We start from the raw sequence: 22,235 nt of genomic DNA, 5'->3' as shown, positions 1-22,235 counted from the left end.
TGCAGAAGACCACAGCGACCCGTGCCCACAATTCGGCCTCACGGAGTTCCCGTCTCTCGCTTGTTCTCCCTATGGAGGAAACTTTGCAACTCCGCAGCAAAGAATTGACACTTGTGGATCAGAAAGCCGCACCACAGGTCAGTGTTCGCTGCAGGCCGCACACGCACAGTGGGCAAGGAATTTCTAGAAATCCCATCCACTGTGCTTGTATTGTACAATGAAGCGTTTTTGGACACAGCTGAAGCATGCTGCGTCCAAAACACTGATAACACTGATTGTGGACATGTACCTTTTTTAACCCTTTAGTGACGGAGCTAATTTTCACCTTAATGACCAGACCAAATTTTGCAATTCTGACCAGTGTCACTTCATGAGGTTATAACTCTGGAACGCTTCAACGGATCCCGGTGATTCTGAGATTGTTTTTTCGTCACATATTGGACTTCATGTTAGTACCAAATTTAGGACAATATTTTTTTGCGTTTATTTATGAAAAAAATTGAATATTGGCAAAAATTTTGAAAATTTAGCAATTTTCAACTTTTGAATTTTTATACCGTTAAACCAGAGATTTCTGTGACACAAAATAGTTAATAAATAACATTTCCCATTTGTCTACTTTACATCAGCACAATTTTGGAAACAAAATTTTTTTTTGTTAGGAAGTTAGAGGGGTTCAAAGTTTATCAGCAATTTCTCATTTTTACATCAAAATTTACAAAACCATTTTTTTAGGGACCACATCACATTTGAAGTGACTTCAATAGGCCTAGATGACAGAAAATACCCAAAAGTGACACCATTCTAAAAACTGCACCCCCCCAAAGTACTCAAAACCACATTCAAGAAGTTTATTAACCCTTCAGGTGCTTCACATGAACAAAAGCAATGTGGAATGAAAAAAAGCAAAAATTAAATTTTACCTAAAAATGTTGCTCTAACCCAAATTTATTCACTTTTAGAAGAAATAACACAACAAAATGGACCCCAAAACTTGTTCCCCACTTTCTTATGAGCGCGCTGATACCCCACATGTGGTCAGAAACCTCTGTTTGGACAAATGGGAGGGCTCGGAACAGAAGGAGCAATATTTGAATTTTGGAAAGCAAATTTGGCTGAAATAGATTGCGGGCACCATGTTGCATTTACAGGTCCGCTAAGGTACCTAAATAGAAGAAACCCCTCACAAGTGACACCATTTTGGAAACTAGACCCCTCAAGGCTTCTATCTAGGGGTATAGTGAGCATTTTAGATCCACAGGTACTTCACAGATTTTGTTAACGTTACGTTGTCATATTGAAAATTTTAATAATTTTCTCAAAAATGTTGCTTTAGCATCAATTTTCTCACTTTTTCAAGAAGTAATTCCAAAAATTTGACCTCAAGGTTTGTTAACCACTTTTTATGAGCGCGGCGATACCTCACTTGTGGTCTGAAACCTTTGTTTGGACAAATGGGAGGGCTTGGAACGAAAGGAGCAATATTTGAATTTTGGAAAGGAAATTTGGCTGAAAAAGATTGCAGGCACCATGTCGCATTTGGAGGTCCCCTATGGTACCTAAACAGCAGAAACCCCGCACAAGTGACCCCATTTTGGAAACTAGGCCCCTCAAGGAATTTATCTAGATGTTTGGTGAGTACCCTGAACCCCCAGGTGCTTCACAGAAGTTTATAACGTTGAGCCATGAAAAAAAAATAAAATTTTACCACAAAATTGTTATTTCAACCAGGTAGCTTTTTTTTTTTACAAGAGTAAAAGGAAAAAATTCAGCATAACATTTATTGTGCAATTTCTCCTGAGTTTGGCGATACCTTATATGTGGTGGAAATCAACTGTTTGGGCGCATGGCAGGGCTCGGAAGGGAAGGAGTGCCATTTGACTGCAAAATTGGCTGGAATCAATAGCGGACGCCAGGTTGCATTTGGAGAGCCCCTGAGGTGCCTAAACAGTGGCCGTCCCCCACAAGTGACTCCATTCTGGAAACAAGACACCTCAAGGCTTTTATCTAGGTGTATATTGAGCAGTTTGAATCCACGAGTACTTCACAGAATTTGATAAGCTTAGGTTGCCATCAGGGCTGTGGAGTCGGTAAGCCAAACCTTCGACTCCGACTCCGACTCCTCAAATTCTCTTGCACCGACTCCGACTCCGGCTCCGGCTCCGACTCCGACTCCGACTCCTACATATATTGCTTATAGTTAGGTGAAAAATTTATTGTAGTACATGAATATGTGTATGTGAACATCAGACATTTAATAATTTTTGATACAATAATCAAGATATTTGGATAGAACATAAAATATATTTATTGGAATACAACTTTAGAACACAAAAAACTGTAATAAATTGTAAATATGTAATACACTATGTAATATACAGTAGATTACATATATATCTTGTGTGTGTGTATATACACTGTATATATATATATTATATATATTACATATTTACAATTTATTAGTTTTTTTTGTGTTCTAAAGTTGTATTCCAATAAATATATTTTATGTTCTATCCAAATATCTTGATTATTGTATCATAAAAACAATTAAATGTCTGATGTTCACATTGTACTACAATAAATTTTTCACTTAAATATAAGCATTATACTAAATGTTGTTATTTAGTAAAATATTCAGCACATTCTGCATTGCACTCCTGTCCCCAATTTATTATATATTTTCGGAGTCGGTGCATTTTATACAGACTCCGACTCCGACTCCACCAAAATGAGCTCCGACTCCGACTCCACGACTCCGACTCCACAGCCCTGGTTGCCATATTGAAAATTTTCATTTTTTTCACAAAAATGTTGCTTTAGCATCAAATTTCTCACTTTTTCAAGAGACAACAACAAACCGTGGACCCCACAGGTTGTTATCCAATGTCTTATGAGCACAGGGATACCCCACATGGGGCCAAAAACCTCTGTTTGGATAAATGGGAGGGCTTGGAATGGAGGGAGCACCATTTGAATTCTGGAAAAGTTAAAATAAATTGCGGGCACCATGTCACATTTGCAGGGCCCCTTGGGTACCTATACAGCAGAAACCCCCCACAAGTGACCCCATTTTGGAAACTGGATTTTATTCAGGAGTATAGTAAGCATTTTGAATCCACAGGTACTTCACAAAAATGTTGCTGTAGCAACAAATGTCTCACTGTTAGGCTATGTGGCCATGATCCAGCGACACGGCGTCCAGTACACAGTGCCAGCCTTCCTGCAGAGATGTGAGTGTTGTCCACGGGAGAACGCAGCTGCCCATGCCCAGGATTTGGGTTCAGGCCGCTGTGGAGCTCTATGCTACCTGCAGAGAACACTCTTGTCTCCGCAGCATAAATTGACATGCTGAGGCTCAGGAAGCTGCGCCACAGGTCAGTGTTTGCTGCGGAGAAAAGAAGCACATTGGGTACGGGATTTCTAAAAATCCTTCCACTGTGCTTCTACTGCACAATGCAGCGCTATGGACGCAGGGAAAACACTCTGCGCCCAAAACGCTGCAAATCCCGATTGTGGGCGCACAGCCTAAAATGCTACAATGGATGAATGGATAGATGTCAAACATATATAACGTCCCACCCCCTGCATATTCTAAGCTGGCGCCCTTTAGTGCCTTTCATGTTGCAGTAAAGGGTGCCTAGCCTTGTATTTAGCCCCCCAAAAAATTAATAATTAAAATAAACGACGTGGGGTCCCCCCTATTTTTGATAACCAGCTAGGGTAAAGCAGACAGCTGTAGCCTGCAAACCACAGCTGACAGCTTCACCTTGGCTGGTGATCAATTTGGAGGCCTCCCCAGGCGTTTTTTTAAAAAAAAAAAAAAAAAAACGTGGGGTCCCCCCAAATTTGATCACCAGCCAAGGTGAAGCGGACAGCTGGGGTCTGGTATTCTCAGGGTGGGAAGAGCCATGGTTATTGGACTCTTCCCAGCCTAAAAATAGCAGGCCGCAGCCGCCCCAGAAGTGGCGCATCCATTAGATGCGCCAATCCTGGCGCTTCGCCCCAGCTCATCCCGCGCCCTGGTGCGGTGGCAGACGGGGTAATATATGGGGTTGATACCAGCTGTAATGTCACCTGGCATCAAGCCCTGGGGTTAGTGATGTCACGGCATCTGAACAGATACCCGACATTACTAACCCAGTCAAGTAATAGAAAAAAAAAGACAAAAAAAAAATTTATTTGGAAAAAAAAAACTCCCCGAAACATTCCTCTTTTACCAATTTATTGAAAATAAAGAAATTCCGGTCGCTGTAATCCATTTTGGAGGTCCCTCGGCGACTCTGGACCTTCTAGAATATGGGGGGCACGTTCAGGGAACGTATCCCCCATTTTCTGGAAGAGCAAGCTCTCCATGAGCAGTGTGGGTGCAGTAATCTGAGAATACTGCACTCACACTGCCCCGGTCCAACCTAGGGCAGAGTGACCTGCAGTAACCTCATTCCAGAATATGAGGGGCACGCTCACAGAACGTACCCCCCATTTTCTGGAACAGCAGTCTCTCCATGTGAGGAGTGTGACTGCAGATTACCGCACTCACCCTCCCCCGGTCCACAGTGGAGCCTGTGCAGCAGGGATCCAGCTGACAGCCGCTGTCTGCGCATGCGCCGCCAGCATTGAAGAAGAAGAAGAAGAAGGAGGCGGCGATCGCGGGCCCGGAGCACCAGCAGACAGGTAACGTATGACCGGGGGCTGGGGGGGGGGGGTGACGGGGGGTGACCTAGCGGGACCTGGGGACACCTTTCTGTCGCATGTGATGTGTCACATGCGGCAGAAAGAGCAGAATGAATGCGGCCGCGCGGCGCCGCCATCTTCCACGCTACGGAGGGGGGAGGGGGGAGGCGGCTCTGGAGACCGGAGGGGGCTCCGGGGACCAGAGATCTCCGGTGTACCGGAGGAGGGGTCAGGGGGAGGACATTTCCCTCCGATCTGAAATGTTTGATCATTTCAGATCGGAGGGAAATGACTGCAGAGCCGGCGGCGGCTGCAGTTTTCTGTGCGCTTCGGCGCCATTTTGGATGTCCGGTGGGGGTAGGGGTGGGGGGACTCTCCGGTACCGGGGGCTTTGGGGGCACTAGGGGTTTAGATTTCTTTCTCATCTGACATGTTTGATCATGTCAGATGAAAAAGAAATCAGTTTTACCGGCCATTTCTTTTTTTTTTTTCATGTGTTCGTCGGTATACAGTGTATACCGCCGATCACATGATCGGGGTCCAAAAAAAACACCCCGATTCATAATCTGGGGGGTCTCAGCTACCCCCGGTAGCTGAAACCCCCGAGATTTTCGGTCGCTGGGGGGCGCTACAGGGTTTTTTCGGGCCGCCGCTTTAAAGCGGCGGAACAGAATAAGTACCCTGTTTTGCCGCCGCTTTAAGTCGTACGGCCGTCGTTATGAGGTTAAAAGGACTGTCAGCACAGAATGACCAATCAAACTACAGGCACTTGGTAGAACATGGCACAGGTGCTCAGTGCATCATGGCTTGGGCAAACATGAAGTGCAGCTTCCCAGTTGCTTGTTTTCCTGCGATCTCCACACTCCCTTATTTGACAGCTCTGGCCTCATAGAAAAGAGTGGAGATGGTAGGAAAATAGGCAGGTAGGACACTGCACTTAAAGTGCACCAATCGCCAGGATTTTCGCATATAACCTAAAACCAGTGCTATACTGGCACTATCAGGCTGATTCTATACGTACCTGTAGTGGGCAGCTCGGCTGTTTTGTTTTGAAATCCAAGAAAGTAAAGTTTATAAAATCAGCTTCTTGAGTGACAGCAGCTGAGGAGCAGATATCTGGGAGGTATTCATAGTTATCCCCTCCCCTTGTTAGAATTTGCATGAGTATTATACCATTAGTTTAAATTTTGACTTGCAGGACCTGTGGTGAGGTCAGACCCATGTGACCAGAAGGGGCGGGGCCTCAGCCAACAAAGCTGGAACCAGGAAGCAACATTTTTCTTTTGGCTGAGGCCCCACCCCTTCTGGTCACATGAGTAACCTCAGCACAGGTCCTGCCAGTCAAAATTTAAATTGATGGTATAATACCTATGCAAATTCTAACAGGGGGAGGGGATATGTATGAATACACCCCAGCTATTATCTGATCCTCAGCTGCTGTCACTCAAGAAGCTGATGATTTTATAAACTTTACTTTCTTGGGTTTCAAAACCTAAACATCCGAGCTGACCAGTACAGGTATGTATAGAATCAGTCTGATAGTGCCAGTATAGCACTGGCTTTAGGTTATATATGAAAATCCTGGTTGGTTCTGTTTGCTTGTCCATGCCATAATGCACCTGTGCTTTGTTTGCACACTCATTCTGTGCTGACTGTCCCTTTTCTAAGGGGGTTTTGCAAAGGCCATATTGGTTTTGATTGCATTATCTACACCTCCCTTTTGCAGCATATCTTATGTTATTTTTCTTGCTATCCAGGGTAAAGGGGAGAAAACAAGTGCTCATGGGGGGGGAATGGGTCGGACACTTCAGGTGGGGAATGATAAACACGTTTTTATGGGGAGTGGGGTCATATGCAGACTTTTTGTGACAAGTTGGTCAACTTACATAGCACTTCTGGGGATTTAATTAGAACTAGTACTTTGTTTATCTAATTCTTGGGGGAAAATGATGTGTTTAAGTGCCACATCTGGCTCGCTTTACATATGCAGGGTACACTAGAATATGATGGTGCTTAGAAAAGGGCAGACATTAATAGAAAACTATTTACACGTAACTTAGTGTATTGCGTCTAATACAGAGTATTCAGCTCCTCTTCTTCCAGGAGACTCCTATAGCCGCCTAGATAAGTCATACGAATACACCAGTTTCTGCAGAATTGGCCTCCCATCTAATTTTTTTTTTTTTAAAAAATCTGATACTTTTTTATTAAAACAAAACACATACAACAGTATAACAAATCGGCATCCAAATTAAGTTTATCTATTACCCCTTTCCCTCCCCCACCCCGGCAGCAACCCTCCTCCCCAGTACTACATCCCATTTAGTACACACTTGGAATACCCTCCAACTGCAGTATAGCAACCATCCCGTTCACCCCAATGCAGGAGGAACTACTAGTAACACAAATAAAACAAAACACACATCAGAGGTCTCCGACGGCTATCCCGGTCCCAAACCAGTTTACTGGTCCATCACTCGTCCTATTCGCATTGCAGCCAAGGAGACCATAGCTTCTCAAACATTTTGACATTCCCCCTTCTTTCATACACTCCCTGTTCCAGCTGAAGAATACATTTCACCCTTTTAATGTACTCTCCCCTGGTCGGGGGGTCTTTTTTTTTTTTTTTTTTTTTTTTTTTAACCAGGACCTGGCGATTAGCTTTTTTGCCGCATACAGCAGCCTAGCAATGGCAATTTTCATAGTGTTTTCACCCTCAAGCTCCTCAACATATCCCAATAGGCATATCAATGGTTCCCTGGGAAGGACATACACATAGGAAGAACATATCTTGTGGATAACCTTAGTCCAAAAGGAGACCAGTCTTGGACAAGACCACATCATATGAAAAATACCTGCGTCAGATCCCTGACACCTTGGACACTCCGAATTCATTTTCAACCCCATTTTAAACATCAGTAAGGGAGACCTATATACCCGGTGAATCACATATAGGTGAGATAGTCTGGCCGGTTCGCTCATAGAGAGTTTAGGTACATACTCCAGGATACTGTCCCACACCTCCTCCGTTTATCGTCCCAACTTCATCCTCCCATTTAGATTTAGTTTTAAGTGGGTAGTCTAAAAGAAAGGTATGTAGTATATCTTTATACGTGTCAGAAATGATCCCCCCCTTACACACATACTCCAGTACCAGGTCAGTCTGGATGTCCACACTTTTTTTAGCCACTTAGGCTGCAATCACATGTTTTAATTGACTGTAGTGAAGCCAGCCGGACGCCAGCAACTGACACTCACTCTGTAACTGCGGGAACGATTTCAAAATTCCTCCATCCAATATCTGATGCATGTATATTACACCCTTGCGTCTCCATTCCTCAATATTCCCCATTTTTCCAGCACCCATGACAGCACCCTTACATTCGTGGTGCCGTTATGGGTTTAGAAAAAACACATTACCGGGAAGTAATTACGTATTTTTCCAGCACCCATGACGGCACCACTAATGTAAGGGTGCTGTCATGGGTTCAGAAAAAAACACATTACCGGTAAGTAATTACGTATTTTCTGAATCTCCGGGAGATTACTGTTATCCCAGATAGGTGTTGGCCTCCCATCTTATAAGTATGGGTACTTCCAAACTCTCCCCCAACCCCCAAACAGAAGGGTCAGCGCAGATCCTTCCTGTGTATGGCGAAGTCCGGAGTGATGAGTGTCAGCTGATCAGTTGTCCTATTGGAAAAATGTGCATTGTGCCCTCACGTATAATGGCTGATTCTTGTCCATGCATCACCCCCATCTACTTTTTAAAGAGCGCCAACAATCTGGCGTTACTTTTACTCCTATATATGAAAATCCTCTGTCTTCTGTCATCCGATTGCAATATGTGAGGATGGCGCATCCTCTGCTCTTGTGACCGTGGAAATGCACATGGTCACACCTGCAGACCACCCATAATCGCTTCTCAGCAGATCACACCCGGAAGAACATGAGCCACACACTTTCCAAGAGACCGCTGAGCTGATTTTGTGGGCAGTCTGCAGCTCAGTATGACAGCGCGTGCTCTCGCGATCATGAGAGCAAAGTAGAATCATAGAATATTAGAGGTGGAATGGACCTCCTGGGTCATCTAGTCCAGCCCCCTCTCAAAGCAGGATTCACTAAATCATCCCAGACAGATGTCCGTCCAACCTCTTTTTAAAGACTTCCATTGAAGGAGAACTCGCAACCTCTCGTGGCAGCCTGTTCCACTCATTGATCACCCTCAGGCGACCAAGTAGGCGAGCAACAGTCACTAAGATGGGGCGGAGCCTGCACATGGCGCTATCTTCGTGAAGCCTTATGCGATACTTCCAAATATGTGTGTGTGTGTGTGTGTGTGTGACTGCGAAGGCCAAGCAGACAGGGAGGGGTGTAGATAGCATGACCCGACCTACGTATTCCTGCCCCTGTTGCACCTGTCTATTAAATAGCAGTGCGTTGCTAGAACTTTACTTGCATGTGTTTGTGAAATAAAATATTGAAATTCAGAAGAAACGCTATGCTTACATTCGCCATCCCAGCACCGGTATTGCACTGGCTTTACTTTATAGATGAAAATCCTGCTGGTTGGTTCCCTTTAAGTCTAATACCAGAAAAGAGTAAGGCCCCTTTCACATTGCGTTTCAGTGGCTGTCAGGGCATACGTCCGAAATTCTGCCCCTCCCCCCACAAAACGAGTTTCGGACGTATCTGCCGACAGGGCCATTGAGTATAATGAAGCAGACAGAGCAAGCGTATGCTCCGTCTTGTACCATCTACTGATATTTTAGGATCTGCCATTAGGTGATCGCAATTGACCCTGCTCCCCTCCTTTTCTTATGACCGCTGCACATTATCATAAGATACGCCAGTAACAATAGATGGGTTCGGGATAGGATGAACATGTCACGTCCTGACTCAAAAAGAAGCTATATACAGTATAAGAAAACAGCTACAGTGCAGATAATTGCAACACTTTTACTTATTTGTTTAGTTTTTTAATTTTGAATCCACGTTGTGCTATGAAAACTTTATTTTATATTTTATATATATTTATTTTTTTTTTTTTTTTAAAGTTAACAAACACAAGACCCTAACTTAATGAAAAGCTTGTTTTCTGATGATGGGTTGCTTGTTATTAAACTCTGCAGATCATGCTGTCTGGATATAGGCTTCAGTCCTAAAACCTGAAGATTGCTCTGCTGCCTTGTAGTAAAACTGGTTTAGTATGTGGGCAAACTGGGAGGTATGATTCTTTTGCATAGTGCTGCCTATACGAATATAATCCTTTTTGTAGCTTTCTAACTTCTACACAAGTTTTTTTAGTTTTTTTTTTTTTGTTTTTTGGTGAAACTCTGCAAATCCACTTTAGGAGATCTGTTTTTCATTCATACTGTGGGGGGGACTAAGTGTACTCTTTCAATCTGCTATAGAGACTCTGAAGCCATTCACTTTGCTGTATCCGTGCCCCCAGCAGAATGTATGCATGAAGACAATCTATAGTAGGCAGCATATCGTCTAGGGGCTGTCATTTTCCCACTGAATTTTTCTTTTGGGAGCTTTTCCAGGTTTCATGCCTTGCTTGAAATTTAGGGAGATATAGGGAATACTAATCCTGGGTTATCCATGTATCTGAGCCCCACAGGGGTACATAATGGATCAATGCAGGTAATGTCATGAGCAGCAATGTTATTATTTAGGTGCGATGTAAGATCTTGCAGCTGATGTCTTGTTCTTTCTTTCCAACCTAGACCCTGCTCGATAAATTTCTAATCACCAAATCCACCCAGCCAGAGAGCCAGGTCTTCTACCTGAAGATGAAAGGAGACTACTACCGATACTTGGCAGAGGTGGCCACTGGAGAGGAGCGAGCCCGTGAGTGTCCTCAGATATACTATATTCAGAGCATGAATACATAGTGTCTGCAAAAGCAGATCTATTAAAGGGAGGTTGCCGGGCATTTAACATTGATGACCTATCCTTAGAATAGGTCATCAATATCTGATCAGTGGGGGTGTGACGCCTGGCACCCCCCACCAATCGGCTGTTCCCACCCGGAACCCCCGCCGATCAGCTGTTCCCAGTGCTGGCGGACAGAACTACTCAGTTGTAGGCATACACAGATCTGTCACTTGTATTGTGGTCGCGGTTGGGTACTGCATATCTAGCTCCTATTTGAGCTAATAGGGGGCAGGTGTGAGGTACCCAGCAGCAGCCATTATTTTTCAACCATACTGTGCAGCTCCTCCACAATTGAGTGGTTCCGGTCAGCGGTGCCACTGGGAACAGCTTATCTGCGTGGGTGCCGGGTTTTACACCCCTATTGATCAAACATTGCGGACTGATGATGGATATAACTTGCGTCCTCTACAGCAGCCTGCCTAGACCATGAATGGTGAGCCTTTTAGAAAATGGGCACTTAATCTCTGCGCCCGGCTTACGGGTGTGTCCACCTTCGCTGCAGACACTTATGCATCTGACCTATGGATTCTCAGTGAAATGAAACGGTGTTTCATATTGAGGGGAAAGTAAACCCCTCGTTGAACGGCATGAATGATCTCATAGATGCTTTCTCGGGGATTATTTGACGCTTGCATTTAGTGGCTCTTCTACCTCTTGACAGGCACAATACAAGACTCACAAGAAGCTTATCAAGAAGCATTTGATATCAGCAAACAGAAAATGCAACCAACACATCCCATCCGCCTGGGCCTGGCCCTGAACTTCTCTGTATTCTTCTATGAAATTCTCAATAGTCCCGAAAAGGCCTGCCAACTGGCAAAGACTGTAAGTACTCCTGGTCTTATGCCGGCGTTCTCGTCAGTCCAGCAGCTGAACTCTTCACACAATATACCCAGTAGTATAGATTTCTGTGATTTCCAATCACATTGTGTGCGATGTATCAAGAGTGGGGGAACAGAGAAGGATAATCAAATACCTCAAATATTCGGCTTCTCAAATATTTTCTGAATAGGTCTGCGCTATGCGAATATTCGATGCGCAATGTAAGTCTATGGGAAGCCCGAATAGTTATTCGGGTTTCTCATAGACTTACATTGCGCATCAAATATTCGTAAATAGCAGCGACCTATTCGGAAAATATTCACAAAGCTGAATATTTGATCATCCCTATTAATAACCTCATTTTGTAGACACCCTTGGAGGTGACTGAGGAAGCTGTATATGATTTCCATATGAGCTTGGAATTTTAATACATTTAGAGCATTTGTATAATTTTATTTTATTTATTTCACTTTTTGCAGGCATTTGATGAAGCCATTGCAGAACTCGACACCCTTAATGAAGACTCCTACAAAGACAGCACACTTATCATGCAGTTGCTTAGAGATAACCTAACAGTAAGTAATGGCATTTTTTTGATACCTTAGTCCTTTTTTTAAAGAGATAATCCAGGTTTTCTAACTTCTGCATCAGGAGGTGAGGCTATTGGTGTCACATTTACAAATGTTTGTATGTGCAAGCCATAGGTATTGTCATTCTATGCACCCCTTACACAATAGCAAGGCTCTAATGGGTTGCAAATACAGGTGGGGTCTGCTGAAGACCCCATGCCTGTGATGACTCTAGTTTCTGTTCATAGGATCGTGATATTTGCAGCAATTCCGGGGTATTGATGTCTGTAGTAGAAGCAAAGTCCTGTAAGGGGACTAACAAATACAGAAAGAATTATTTTATTTTTTTTTTTTTTTTTTTTTAAACAACCTTAGCAAATGAAGTTCAAACCAACCAAAAATATAAGCAGTCTCAAAAAATAGTGAGATATACATGCATACATTTTTTTTTTTTTTGTGCAAATTTTCTGAATTTCTTTTCATTGCTTAAAGGGAAGATATCACCTCACTTTTTTTCTTTAAAAAAACATTCTGGCCAGTTTAATATTGAAACATCACTACTTGCATCACTAGCAAGGTTTAAAAAAAAAAACAAAAAAACCATGTAATTGACTTTTGGTTAGATGAAGGTATCTCCTCTAGTGGTCAGTCATAGGTGGTGCTATTGATATCAGCATGACTGATGTTTGTTTGTTTATTTTAATTAAATCTCACCCACCAACATTAAAAATAATTACCCCGACATCACAGCACTCATCCCTGTAATCTTGTGCTTGCGCACTAAATGTCTTCTACCCGGGCATGTGCACTTAATGAGTCTTGTGCCCATGCCCCGAGCTGCTGTCACTTCAGGAGCGTGCACGTTTAGCGCACCCCTATTACCAATGTAGAGAGGAGACAGAAGACGGTGACGTCAACAGCCTGCAGCATGTGCTCATCACATAATGAATCTGGGGACATACACTCAGATTCAATGCACATGCCCAGGCAGAAGTCCTTTAGTGCACAGGATTACAGGGGAGATTGCCCAAAAAAAACAAGCCATCTTTGGAAGCTGCATAATCGTACTTACTAGTCTGAGTTTTATTATATATTGAACACTGTAAATGAAGAGAGATGAAATGAAAATCTACAATATAGAGAGATTATATGTTTGCTCCATATTTATTTATTTTTTGCAATTGGGGAAAAATGCCCTGTTAGGTTTATTTCACACAAACAAATGTTTTCACTGACATGTTGACGCATATCTCCCTCCGTGTGCCTTGACTCACGGCACGTGTGTTCTCTATGTGCTATCCGTTATAGCACATGGAGATCAGGTATTGGAAACTCGCCTGTCCCAGCTCCTGCTGTCCATGGTGCTGAATCTCCAGCTCTCCTGTGTCCGGCCGCTGCTGTTGCTACTTCCGGGTCGGCTGTGCAGTGCATATGCATCAGTAATTAGCTGCCTAGGAAGCAGCGGCCGGAAACCATCGCTGGAGAAGGTGAGTATGAAAAGCTTTTATTTCAAAGTTGTTGTTTTTTTTTTGTTTGTTTGTTTGGTATGTTTCACGGATCACACCATAGTGTGGTCCGTTGGACATCAATGATGCCGGGAAAAAAAACTGACTTCTCCATGTGGTATCACGGGCATGCGTGTACACCGCACGGAAACACGGTCCGTGGAAAAAGCACTGTGTGCAGACCTATTGATTTTAATGGGTCTGCGTATGTCTGTGATGAAATAGCACATACGTACCAGAATCACTGATGTGGGAAAGAGGCCTTGGGGAGGGGTTAAAAATTTTAAACCAGAAGTACAATCTCCCTTAAGCAAAAAGATTGTCATAATTATGGGACCAAGAAGTCATGAGGGGCGGTAATGGCAGCACAGATGCACGGTCAGTCCTTGTGAAAAATGGAAAAAAGAAGGGAATTTTGTTTACTTACCGTAAATTCCTTTTCTTCTAGCTCCAATTGGGAGACCCAGACAATTGGGTGTATAGCTTCTGCCTCCGGAGGCCACACAAAGTATTACACTCAAAAGTGTAACCCCTCCCCTCTGCCTATACACCCTCCCGTGCCTCACGGGCTCCTCAGTTTTGGTGCAAGAGCAGGAAGGAGGAAACTTATAAATTGGTCTAAGGTAAATTCAATCTGAAGGATGTTCGGAGAACTGAAACAAATGAACAAGCCCGAAGGGAACAGGGGCGGGTGCTGGGTCTCCCAATTGGAGCTAGAAGAAAATGAATTTACGGTAAGTAAACAAAATTCCCTTCTTCTTTGTCGCTCCATTGGGAGACCCAGACAATTGGGACGTCCAAAAGCAGTCCCTGGGTGGGTAAAAGAATACCTCGATAAATAGAGCCGACACGACTGCGAGTGCCGCCCTGGTGATTGATGTAGGCGACTGCAGTGGCGTTGTCCGACTGGATACGGATCTGCCTGCCCTCCAGCCACTGATGGAACGCCAATAGGGCTAGATACACTGCCCTTATCTCCAGAACATTGATCTGAAGGGAAGACTCCCTCGGAGTCCAGGTCCCCTGAGCCCTGTGGTGGAGAAACACTGCTCCCCACCCTGACAGGCTCGCGTCCGTGGTGACCACAGCCCAGGTTGGGGGCAGGAAGGATTTTCCCTGCGATAGAGAAGTGGGAAGAAGCCACCACTGAAGAGACGTCTTGGTTGCCAGGGAAAGAGAGACATTCTTGTTGAGGGAAGTCGATCTCTTGTCCCACTTGTGGAGAATGTCCCATTGGAGTGGGCGTAGATGAAATTGCGCGAAGGGCACTGCCTCCATCGCTGCCACCATCTTCCCTAGGAAGTGCATGAGGCGCCTCATGTAGGACCGCCACAACGGATGCCATGACTTTGGTGAAAACCCGTGGGGCTGTCACCAAGCCGAAAGGCAATGCCACGAACTGAAGGTGTTCGTCCCCTATGGCGAAACGCAAGAAGCGTTGATGTTCGGGTGCGATCGGCACATGGAGATAAGCATCTTTGATGTCGATCGATGCGAGAAAGTCTCCCTGTGACATCGAAGCGATGACCGAGCGGAGAGATTCCATCCTGAACCGTCTGGTTCTCACATGTTTGTTGAGCAGTTTGAGGTCCAGAACGGGACGGAATGAACCGTCCTTCTTTGGCACCACTAACAAGTTGGAGTAAAAGCCGCGCCCCTGTTCCTGAGGGGGGACGGGAATCGCAACTCCTTCTGTCTTCAGAGCGGCCACTGCCTGAAGAAGTGCGTCGGCCCGAGCAGGGGGGGGGGGGGGGTGAGGAGTTGTGAAGAAACGAGTTGGAGGACGAGAGATTAACTCTATCCTGTAACCGTGAGACAGAATGTCTCTCACCCATCGGTCTTGAACATGTGGCCACCAGGTGTCGCAAAAGCGGGAGAGCCTGCCACCGACAGAGGATGCGGTTCGGGGATGCCAAGAGTCATGAGGAGGCCGCCTTGGAGGCAGTGCCTCTGGCAGCCTTTTGGGGGCGTGACTTAGACCGCCACGCGTAGGAGTTCCTCTGACCTTTCTCCGGCCTATTGGACGAAGAGGATTGGGACTTGGCGGAGGGGCGAAAGGACCGAAACCTCGATTGTATCTTACGTTGCTGAGGTCGCTTTGGTCTGGACTGGGGTAAGGAGGAGTCCTTTCCCTCTCATCCAATCGTTCTCCAAACAATCGGTCGCCAGAAAACGGCAAACCGGTTAGGAATCTCTTGGAAGCAGAGTCTGCCTTCCATTCGCGCAGCCACATGGCTCTGCGGACTGCCACAGAATTAGCGGATGCGACCGCTGTACGGCTAGCAGAGTCTAGGACTGCATTCATGGCGTATGAAGAAAACGCCGACGCCTGAGAAGTCAAAGACGCAACCTGCGGAGCAGAAGTACGTGCGACCGCATTAATCTCGGTTAGACAAGCCGAGATAGCTTTGAGTGCCCACACGGCTGCAAAAGCCGGGGCAAAGGACGCGCCCGTGGCTTCATAGAGCTCCTGGTGAAATCCATCTATCTGCCTGTCAGTGGCATCTTTTAGCGATGAGCCATCTGCAACCGATACCACAGATGTAGCCGCCAATCTAGAGACTGGAGGATCCACCTTGGGACACTGAGCCCAACCCTTAACTACGTCAGGGGAAGGGGTAACGTGTGTCAGCAAGGCGCTTAGTAAAGCGCTTGTCCGGAACCGCTCTGGGTTTCTGGACAGCATCCTTGAAGTTAGAGTGGTCGAAAAACGCACTCCGTGTACGTTTGGGGAACCGAAACTGGTGTTTCTCCTGCTGAGAAGCCGACTCCTCTATAGGTGGAGGCGGGGGAGATAGATGTAACACCTGGTTGATGGACGAGATAAGATCATTTACTAAGGCGTCCCCTTCAGGTGTATCAAGGTTGAGGGCAACGTCATGGTCAGAGCCCTGAGCTGCGACCTCCGCCTCGTCCTCCAGCGAGTCCTCCAGCCGGGAACCTGAGCAGCGTGATGAAGCTGATGATTCCAAGCTGGCCCGCTTAGCTGGTCTGGGGCTGTGGTCCGTGGAGGAGTCATCCACGTGAAACCTAGAGCCCACCCCGGGAGCGCGCTGCGGCGTGGACCGAGAGGGACCTGGAGGCGCCGATCCAACAGTGACCTGGGTCTGTGTAAGGACCGGTCTGGACTGCAAGGCTTCTAGCAGCTTGGCAGACCATTTGTCCATAGACTTAGCCCTGGATTGTGAAAGTGACTCAAAGAGCTTCTCAGCAAACACTGCAAACTCTGTCTCTGCCGCCTGGACAGTGGTAGCATGGGGGTCTACCTGAGCTGAGGGGCCCACAAGTGGTCGCGGCTCCGGCTGAGTCAGTGTAACAGGGGTCGAGCATTGCTCACAGTGAGGGTAGGTGGAACCCGCAGGCAACATAGCCCCACCACTGCAAACTCTGTACAGGTCGCAAAGAAACCCTGTGCCTTAGCGCTCTTGCTCCTTGTGGACGACATGCTGTTGTGTCCCAGGAGAGTGATCACAGAGGGTATAAGGGAAGAGTATACAGCCCGGCCGAACAGAGATCTATATATATATATATATATATATATATATATATATATATATATATATATATATATATATATATATATATATATATATATATATATATATATATATATATATATATATATATATATATATATATATATATATATATATATATATATATATATATATATATATATATATATATATATATATATATATATATATATATATATATATATATATATATATATATATATATATATATATATATATATATATATATATATATATATATATATATATATATATATATATATATATATATATATATATATATATATATATATATATATATATAATACGTATCTATTCAGGCAACCCAGGGGGACCAGCACCGGATGACCGGTGTGGCTTACCGACCGCTAAAAAGCGGCGTGTGTGTCCTCCAGATTCCCTGCTCCAGGTCTCCCAGCGGTGAAGAGCTCTTTCCTGATGATTCTCCAGCGCAGAATGTCTGAAAAAAATGGCTGCTGGAGCTCTCAAAGGGGGAGTGGAGCGGTGGGCGGCACCAGGAAAAAGTGCGGGAACCTGGGGTCCCTATTGTGATCAAAGAGGGGGGAGGAAGCATACAGGATGCTCCGGCCCTCACTGCCGACGTCAGGACGGCTGTCCCGCCCCTACCCTGACAGACAGGTCCGGGGGCGGGAGTCTTGCCAGTAGGCCGCAACTGAAGCCGGGGACTAAATTTATGACCGCGGCCGACAAGCAGGCGCGGAAGTCCCCCGGCTTTCACGGATCAGCAGCCGCTGTGTGTCCCAGGCAGCGTCCGGTCGGCTGTCCCGCCCCTACCCTGACACAGGTCCGGGGACGAGATTTTGCAAGTAGGCCGCAACTGAAGCCGGGGACTAAATTTATGACCGCGGTCGGCGCGGAAGTCCCCCGGCTTTCACGGCCTAGCAGCCCTTGCAGCGTCCGGGTGCCAGGCGCTCCATGAACCGTCCCCATGGGGACACAGAGTACCTGACAGATGCAGGGCCCGGTCCCTGATAAAGAAAATACTCCGGTCCGGCAGATTCCACACAGGGGCTGCGGAGGGAGCACGGTCCCAGTACCTGGATGACCGCTCAGGATCCCACTTCTCCCAGAGCCCCCAAGGGATGGTGAAGGAAATACGGCATGAGGCTCCGGCCGTCGTACCCGCAATGGGTACCTCAACCTTAACAGCACCGCCGACGTAGTGGGGTGAGAAGGGAGCATGCCGGGGGCCCCGTGGGAGCCCTCTTTTCTTCCAACCGATGACATCAGCAGCTGCTGCTGACTAAAATGGGAATGCATGAGTGGATGTGTGCCTCCTTCCACACAAAGCATAAAAACTGAGGAGCACGGGAGGGTGTATAGGCAGAGGGGAGGGGTTACACTTTTGAGTGTAATACTTTGTGTGGCCTCCGGAGGCAGAAGCTATACACCCAATTGTCTGGGTCTCCCAATGGAGCGACAAAGAAAATAAAGTGTTCAGATTATGTAGCTATAAAGCTGGTTGTGTAATAATGGAATACATTTTAATATTCACTATGACTTCTTGAAAGTTTGAGAATAAGTTTTGATGTGAGGTTTTCTTTCTTTTTCTTCCTTCCTTAGTTATGGACTTCTGATGCTGCAGGAGATGACAACGATGCTGGAGAACAGGCCGGAGAAAACAACTAACGCGCCGCCATCTGCCCCTGATCAACCCTTTTTACACGTCTCCATTCCTAATCGCTCCACGTGGATTTCCTTATAGCAAAGAAAGTCCATCCATGTGTAACGGAAATAAAGTTTATAGTCTGTTCACACTGCAGCTTCTGGAGAACTCCATTCCTTTTTTTTTTTATTTTTTTTTTTTCCATCTTTTCCCCCCTTTTATTTTTGTTTTGGTGTGCGGTTACTGCTGTAGAAGAGTATTAACGGTTTCACTTCATGTAAAAAAATAAAAATTAAATAAAAAAAAAATGTGGAAATGCACGTTAACTACCAGACACCTATGGTAAGGACTCTCTAAGCCTTTCTAATATTTAAATAAAAAAAAAGAAAAATTGGAACCACCAGTTTCTGCAACTGACTTTGTGTATTATATTGTAAAATGTAAGAAATATAGTTTACTGCTACAGCCAAACCCAGTTTTGATTTAAATATAATTTACTTCCCCCCCCCCCCCCCCCACTTCTCCTTCCCTCTCATTCTTTTTTGGGGGGTAATTTGGTCCATAAATATTTAGATATATCACCCCCTCCCACCTCTGCCTACCCACTTTCCTAAAAGCCAAAATATTGCTGCTGCCTGGGTATAACTTTGTTTTCTACCTAGCAAACACCTGATTAAGGCTCTGTCCATACAGTGTAGTTTTTAGGGGGGCTTCATATGATCGTACTGCAGGCTCAATTCCCAGGGCGACTGTGGATCTCATGGCACAAACTAAACTCGTACATCCCTGTGGTTCCACTAGTTTGGGTTACAAGATCTTGAGGTTGGGTTGGCAATTGTGGCCATGTTACAGATGAGAAATTACAGCTATGATTGATTTTTCTTGGGTTGATGAGGGCTTTTTTTTTTTTTTTTTTTTTTTTTTTTTTTTTTAATCCCTTTTCCCCCTTCTCTGCCAAAAATAGTCTTGGATTTAGTTGTAAATAAAGCCCATTTAAAAACTGCGCTGTATGATCAAATCCTAATTCATCAGAGGCTGCGGACGAAGATTGTGGATAATCATGTACAATTATATAATATATTTTTAATTTTTTTTTTCTTTAAAAATTTTGCTGCTGTTCAGTTGACAAACCTGCCTTCTCCAATAAACCTTCATTACACTCCTATTGTTGTCATGGTGTTCTCTTACAAAATTAAATTTATCGGTACATTGGACTTTACAGGGATTCCCATAAGCAAAATTAAATAAACTTCCACCATTAAATGGGTTTTAAATACAAAAAAATATATTTATAATTTATTTATTTTTTTTTTTTTTCCCCCTGACCATTTTTTATAAGTGGTGTCCCTGCTATGTGCTGTTATGGCTGTGTCTGACCATGCAGAGACATGTTCTGATTATACTACATCTCCTGTGCAGAGGAGGAAGTGGGAAAACGTATAGACATTACAGCACAATTTCCACAAAAATTTTCTTTGAGGTTAAAACATCTTTTAAAAACAGGCAGGGAAATGTCTTACAGCACAGGATCGCAGCTGATTCTGTGAGGTAACATCTTTATACATCCTGTCTTGCACAAGATCTGGGTTATGATCAGATCTGTCGGGTCAGACACGGCCATTACACAGCACATGTATAAGTGTCTCAGCACAGGAACAATACATTTTATATTTTAAACATCCCATTGTGAACTTATGCCAGTGTCTGATTAAAATGAACATTAAAGAGGTTTTCCCCACAAACAAAAATAATTAAGAAATTTATTTCCTTTCTCGCCTTTTCATTGGGGGACACAGACAGTGGGTTATATGGTGTCTCCAGGGGAGGCGTGACACTAGGCTTGAAAAAAGTGTTAGCGCCTCCTCCCACAGCATATAACCTCAGCTAGGCGGGAACTAGCTCAGTTTTTTCCTAGTGTCAACAGGGAGGCTGACATGTCTGGACTGAGCTCCACCAGAGGTGCCTCAGGCCAGCTTATTTTTAATTTTTATTTCTTCAGCGCTCTATTGGGAGACCCAGACGATTGGGGTATAGCTACTGCCCTCCGGAGGCCACACAAAGCACTACACTAAAAAGTGCAAGGCCCCTCCCCTTCTGGCTATACCCCCCCGTGGTATCACGGGTACTCCAGTTTTCAAGCTTTGTGCGAAGGAGGTCAGACATCCACGCATAGCTCCACAGATTTTAGTCAGCAGTAGCTGCTGACTATTTCGGATGGAAGAAAAGAGGGCCCATATAGGGCCCCCAGCATGCTCCCTTCTCACCCGTTGATGGTGTTGTAAGGTTGAGGTACCTATTGCTGGTACAGAGGCTGGAGCCCCACATGCTGTTTTCCTTCCACATCCCCTTGTAGGGCTCTGTGGAAGTGGGATCCTGCCGGCCTCAAAGCTCTGACGCCGGGCTCCATCCACAGACCCATAGAACCTGGTGGATGCCGAGCAGGAGTACCATCAGGGACATGGCCCTGCATCATACAGGTACTCTGTGTCCCCGGCAGGCACAGACACACTCCGGGCTGGCTGGGTGTTGTAGTGCGCCGGGGACCGTAACGCTAGAGCTAGTGTTCCTACAGTTTAACTGGGGGACTTTTTTCTGTGTGTGGGAACGCAGCGCCGACCCCCGCTGGACCGGCGGCGCTGCTGTGACTTTTAGTTCGCCGGGGACACGCCGACCGCGCTTTTACGGCGGTGGCGTTTATAAATCTAGTCCCCGGCTTTTGCGGCCTAGGACGCCGGCAGCTCCGATTCGTTCCCGCCCCCACCCTGTCAATCAGGGTAGGGGAGAGACGCTGTTTCACGGCAGCGACGAGGGCTGGAGCCTGATTTACATGCTCCAGCCCTCTCACTAGGCACAGAGGGAAGCAGGCTTCCCGCTCTTAGCCAGGAACGCCCAGGGCCCGCCCCCCCCTCCTCTCTCAGGACGCCGGCAGCCATTACATGCATGTCTGGCTGGAGGAAGGACGCAAGGCTCTGGGAGACCTGGACTAGGGGGCTTTGGAGATCACACACCCGCTCTTAAGCGGGCGGTAAGCGGCTTTTCAGCTGGCCCCTCTAGTGCCTCAGTGTGTATTAGTGTACTGTGTCACTGGACATATATATATTTCCTTATTGCTTGCACTGTGAGGTCGCTTCCTGGCTGTATACCCAGATCACTCTGAGGAGGCAGCAACATGTCATCCGCAAAACGCAAGGCTGCCAAGGCTAGGGCTGTGTACACTGCGTGTGCTGCATGTGGGGCTGCTCTACCAGCAGGCTCCAAGGACCCCCATTGTGTGCAATGCTCAGATCCGGTGCTGCTTCGCCAGCCGGAGTCAGGAGAGATAGTGACCCAGGCTGAGACGCCTGTAAGTCCTGCCCCGGTGTCAGGGACAGACTTTGCAGTTTTTGCGGATAATATGTCTGTGACTATGGCAAAAATCCTTGAAACTTTGCAATCCATGCCTGGGGCTCAGTCTATGGACACGGCGAGGTCTCTGTCCTCTAATCCCCCTCAGTTGGATTTAATCCAGACTGCAAGGGGGTCCCCGGCTTCACAGGCTGAGTATTATGACTCAGATGATAGC

At 45.7% G+C, this 22,235-nt stretch overlaps 1 protein-coding gene across 1 annotated transcript in view; it reads left to right on the top strand.

Moving 5' to 3' along the window:
- YWHAQ (tyrosine 3-monooxygenase/tryptophan 5-monooxygenase activation protein theta) overlaps window positions 1-19,836 on the top strand; it is a 32,024-nt gene extending 12,188 nt beyond the window's left edge. The window contains exons 3-6 of the mRNA XM_075341099.1: window positions 10,404-10,527; window positions 11,276-11,439; window positions 11,916-12,011; window positions 18,631-19,836. Of these exons, the coding sequence (XP_075197214.1) occupies window positions 10,404-10,527; window positions 11,276-11,439; window positions 11,916-12,011; window positions 18,631-18,696 (450 nt within the window). The 3' untranslated portion in view covers window positions 18,697-19,836. The remainder of the gene's footprint in view (window positions 1-10,403; window positions 10,528-11,275; window positions 11,440-11,915; window positions 12,012-18,630) is intronic.
- Window positions 19,837-22,235: the final 2,399 nt, after the last annotated feature.

The sequence above is a fragment of the Anomaloglossus baeobatrachus genome, chromosome 3 (assembly GCF_048569485.1).
Source record: "Anomaloglossus baeobatrachus isolate aAnoBae1 chromosome 3, aAnoBae1.hap1, whole genome shotgun sequence".
Classification (NCBI taxonomy): Eukaryota; Metazoa; Chordata; class Amphibia; order Anura; family Aromobatidae; genus Anomaloglossus; species Anomaloglossus baeobatrachus.
Note: the sequence above shows the minus strand (reverse complement) of the source record. Positions and strands in the feature narration are given on the sequence as shown.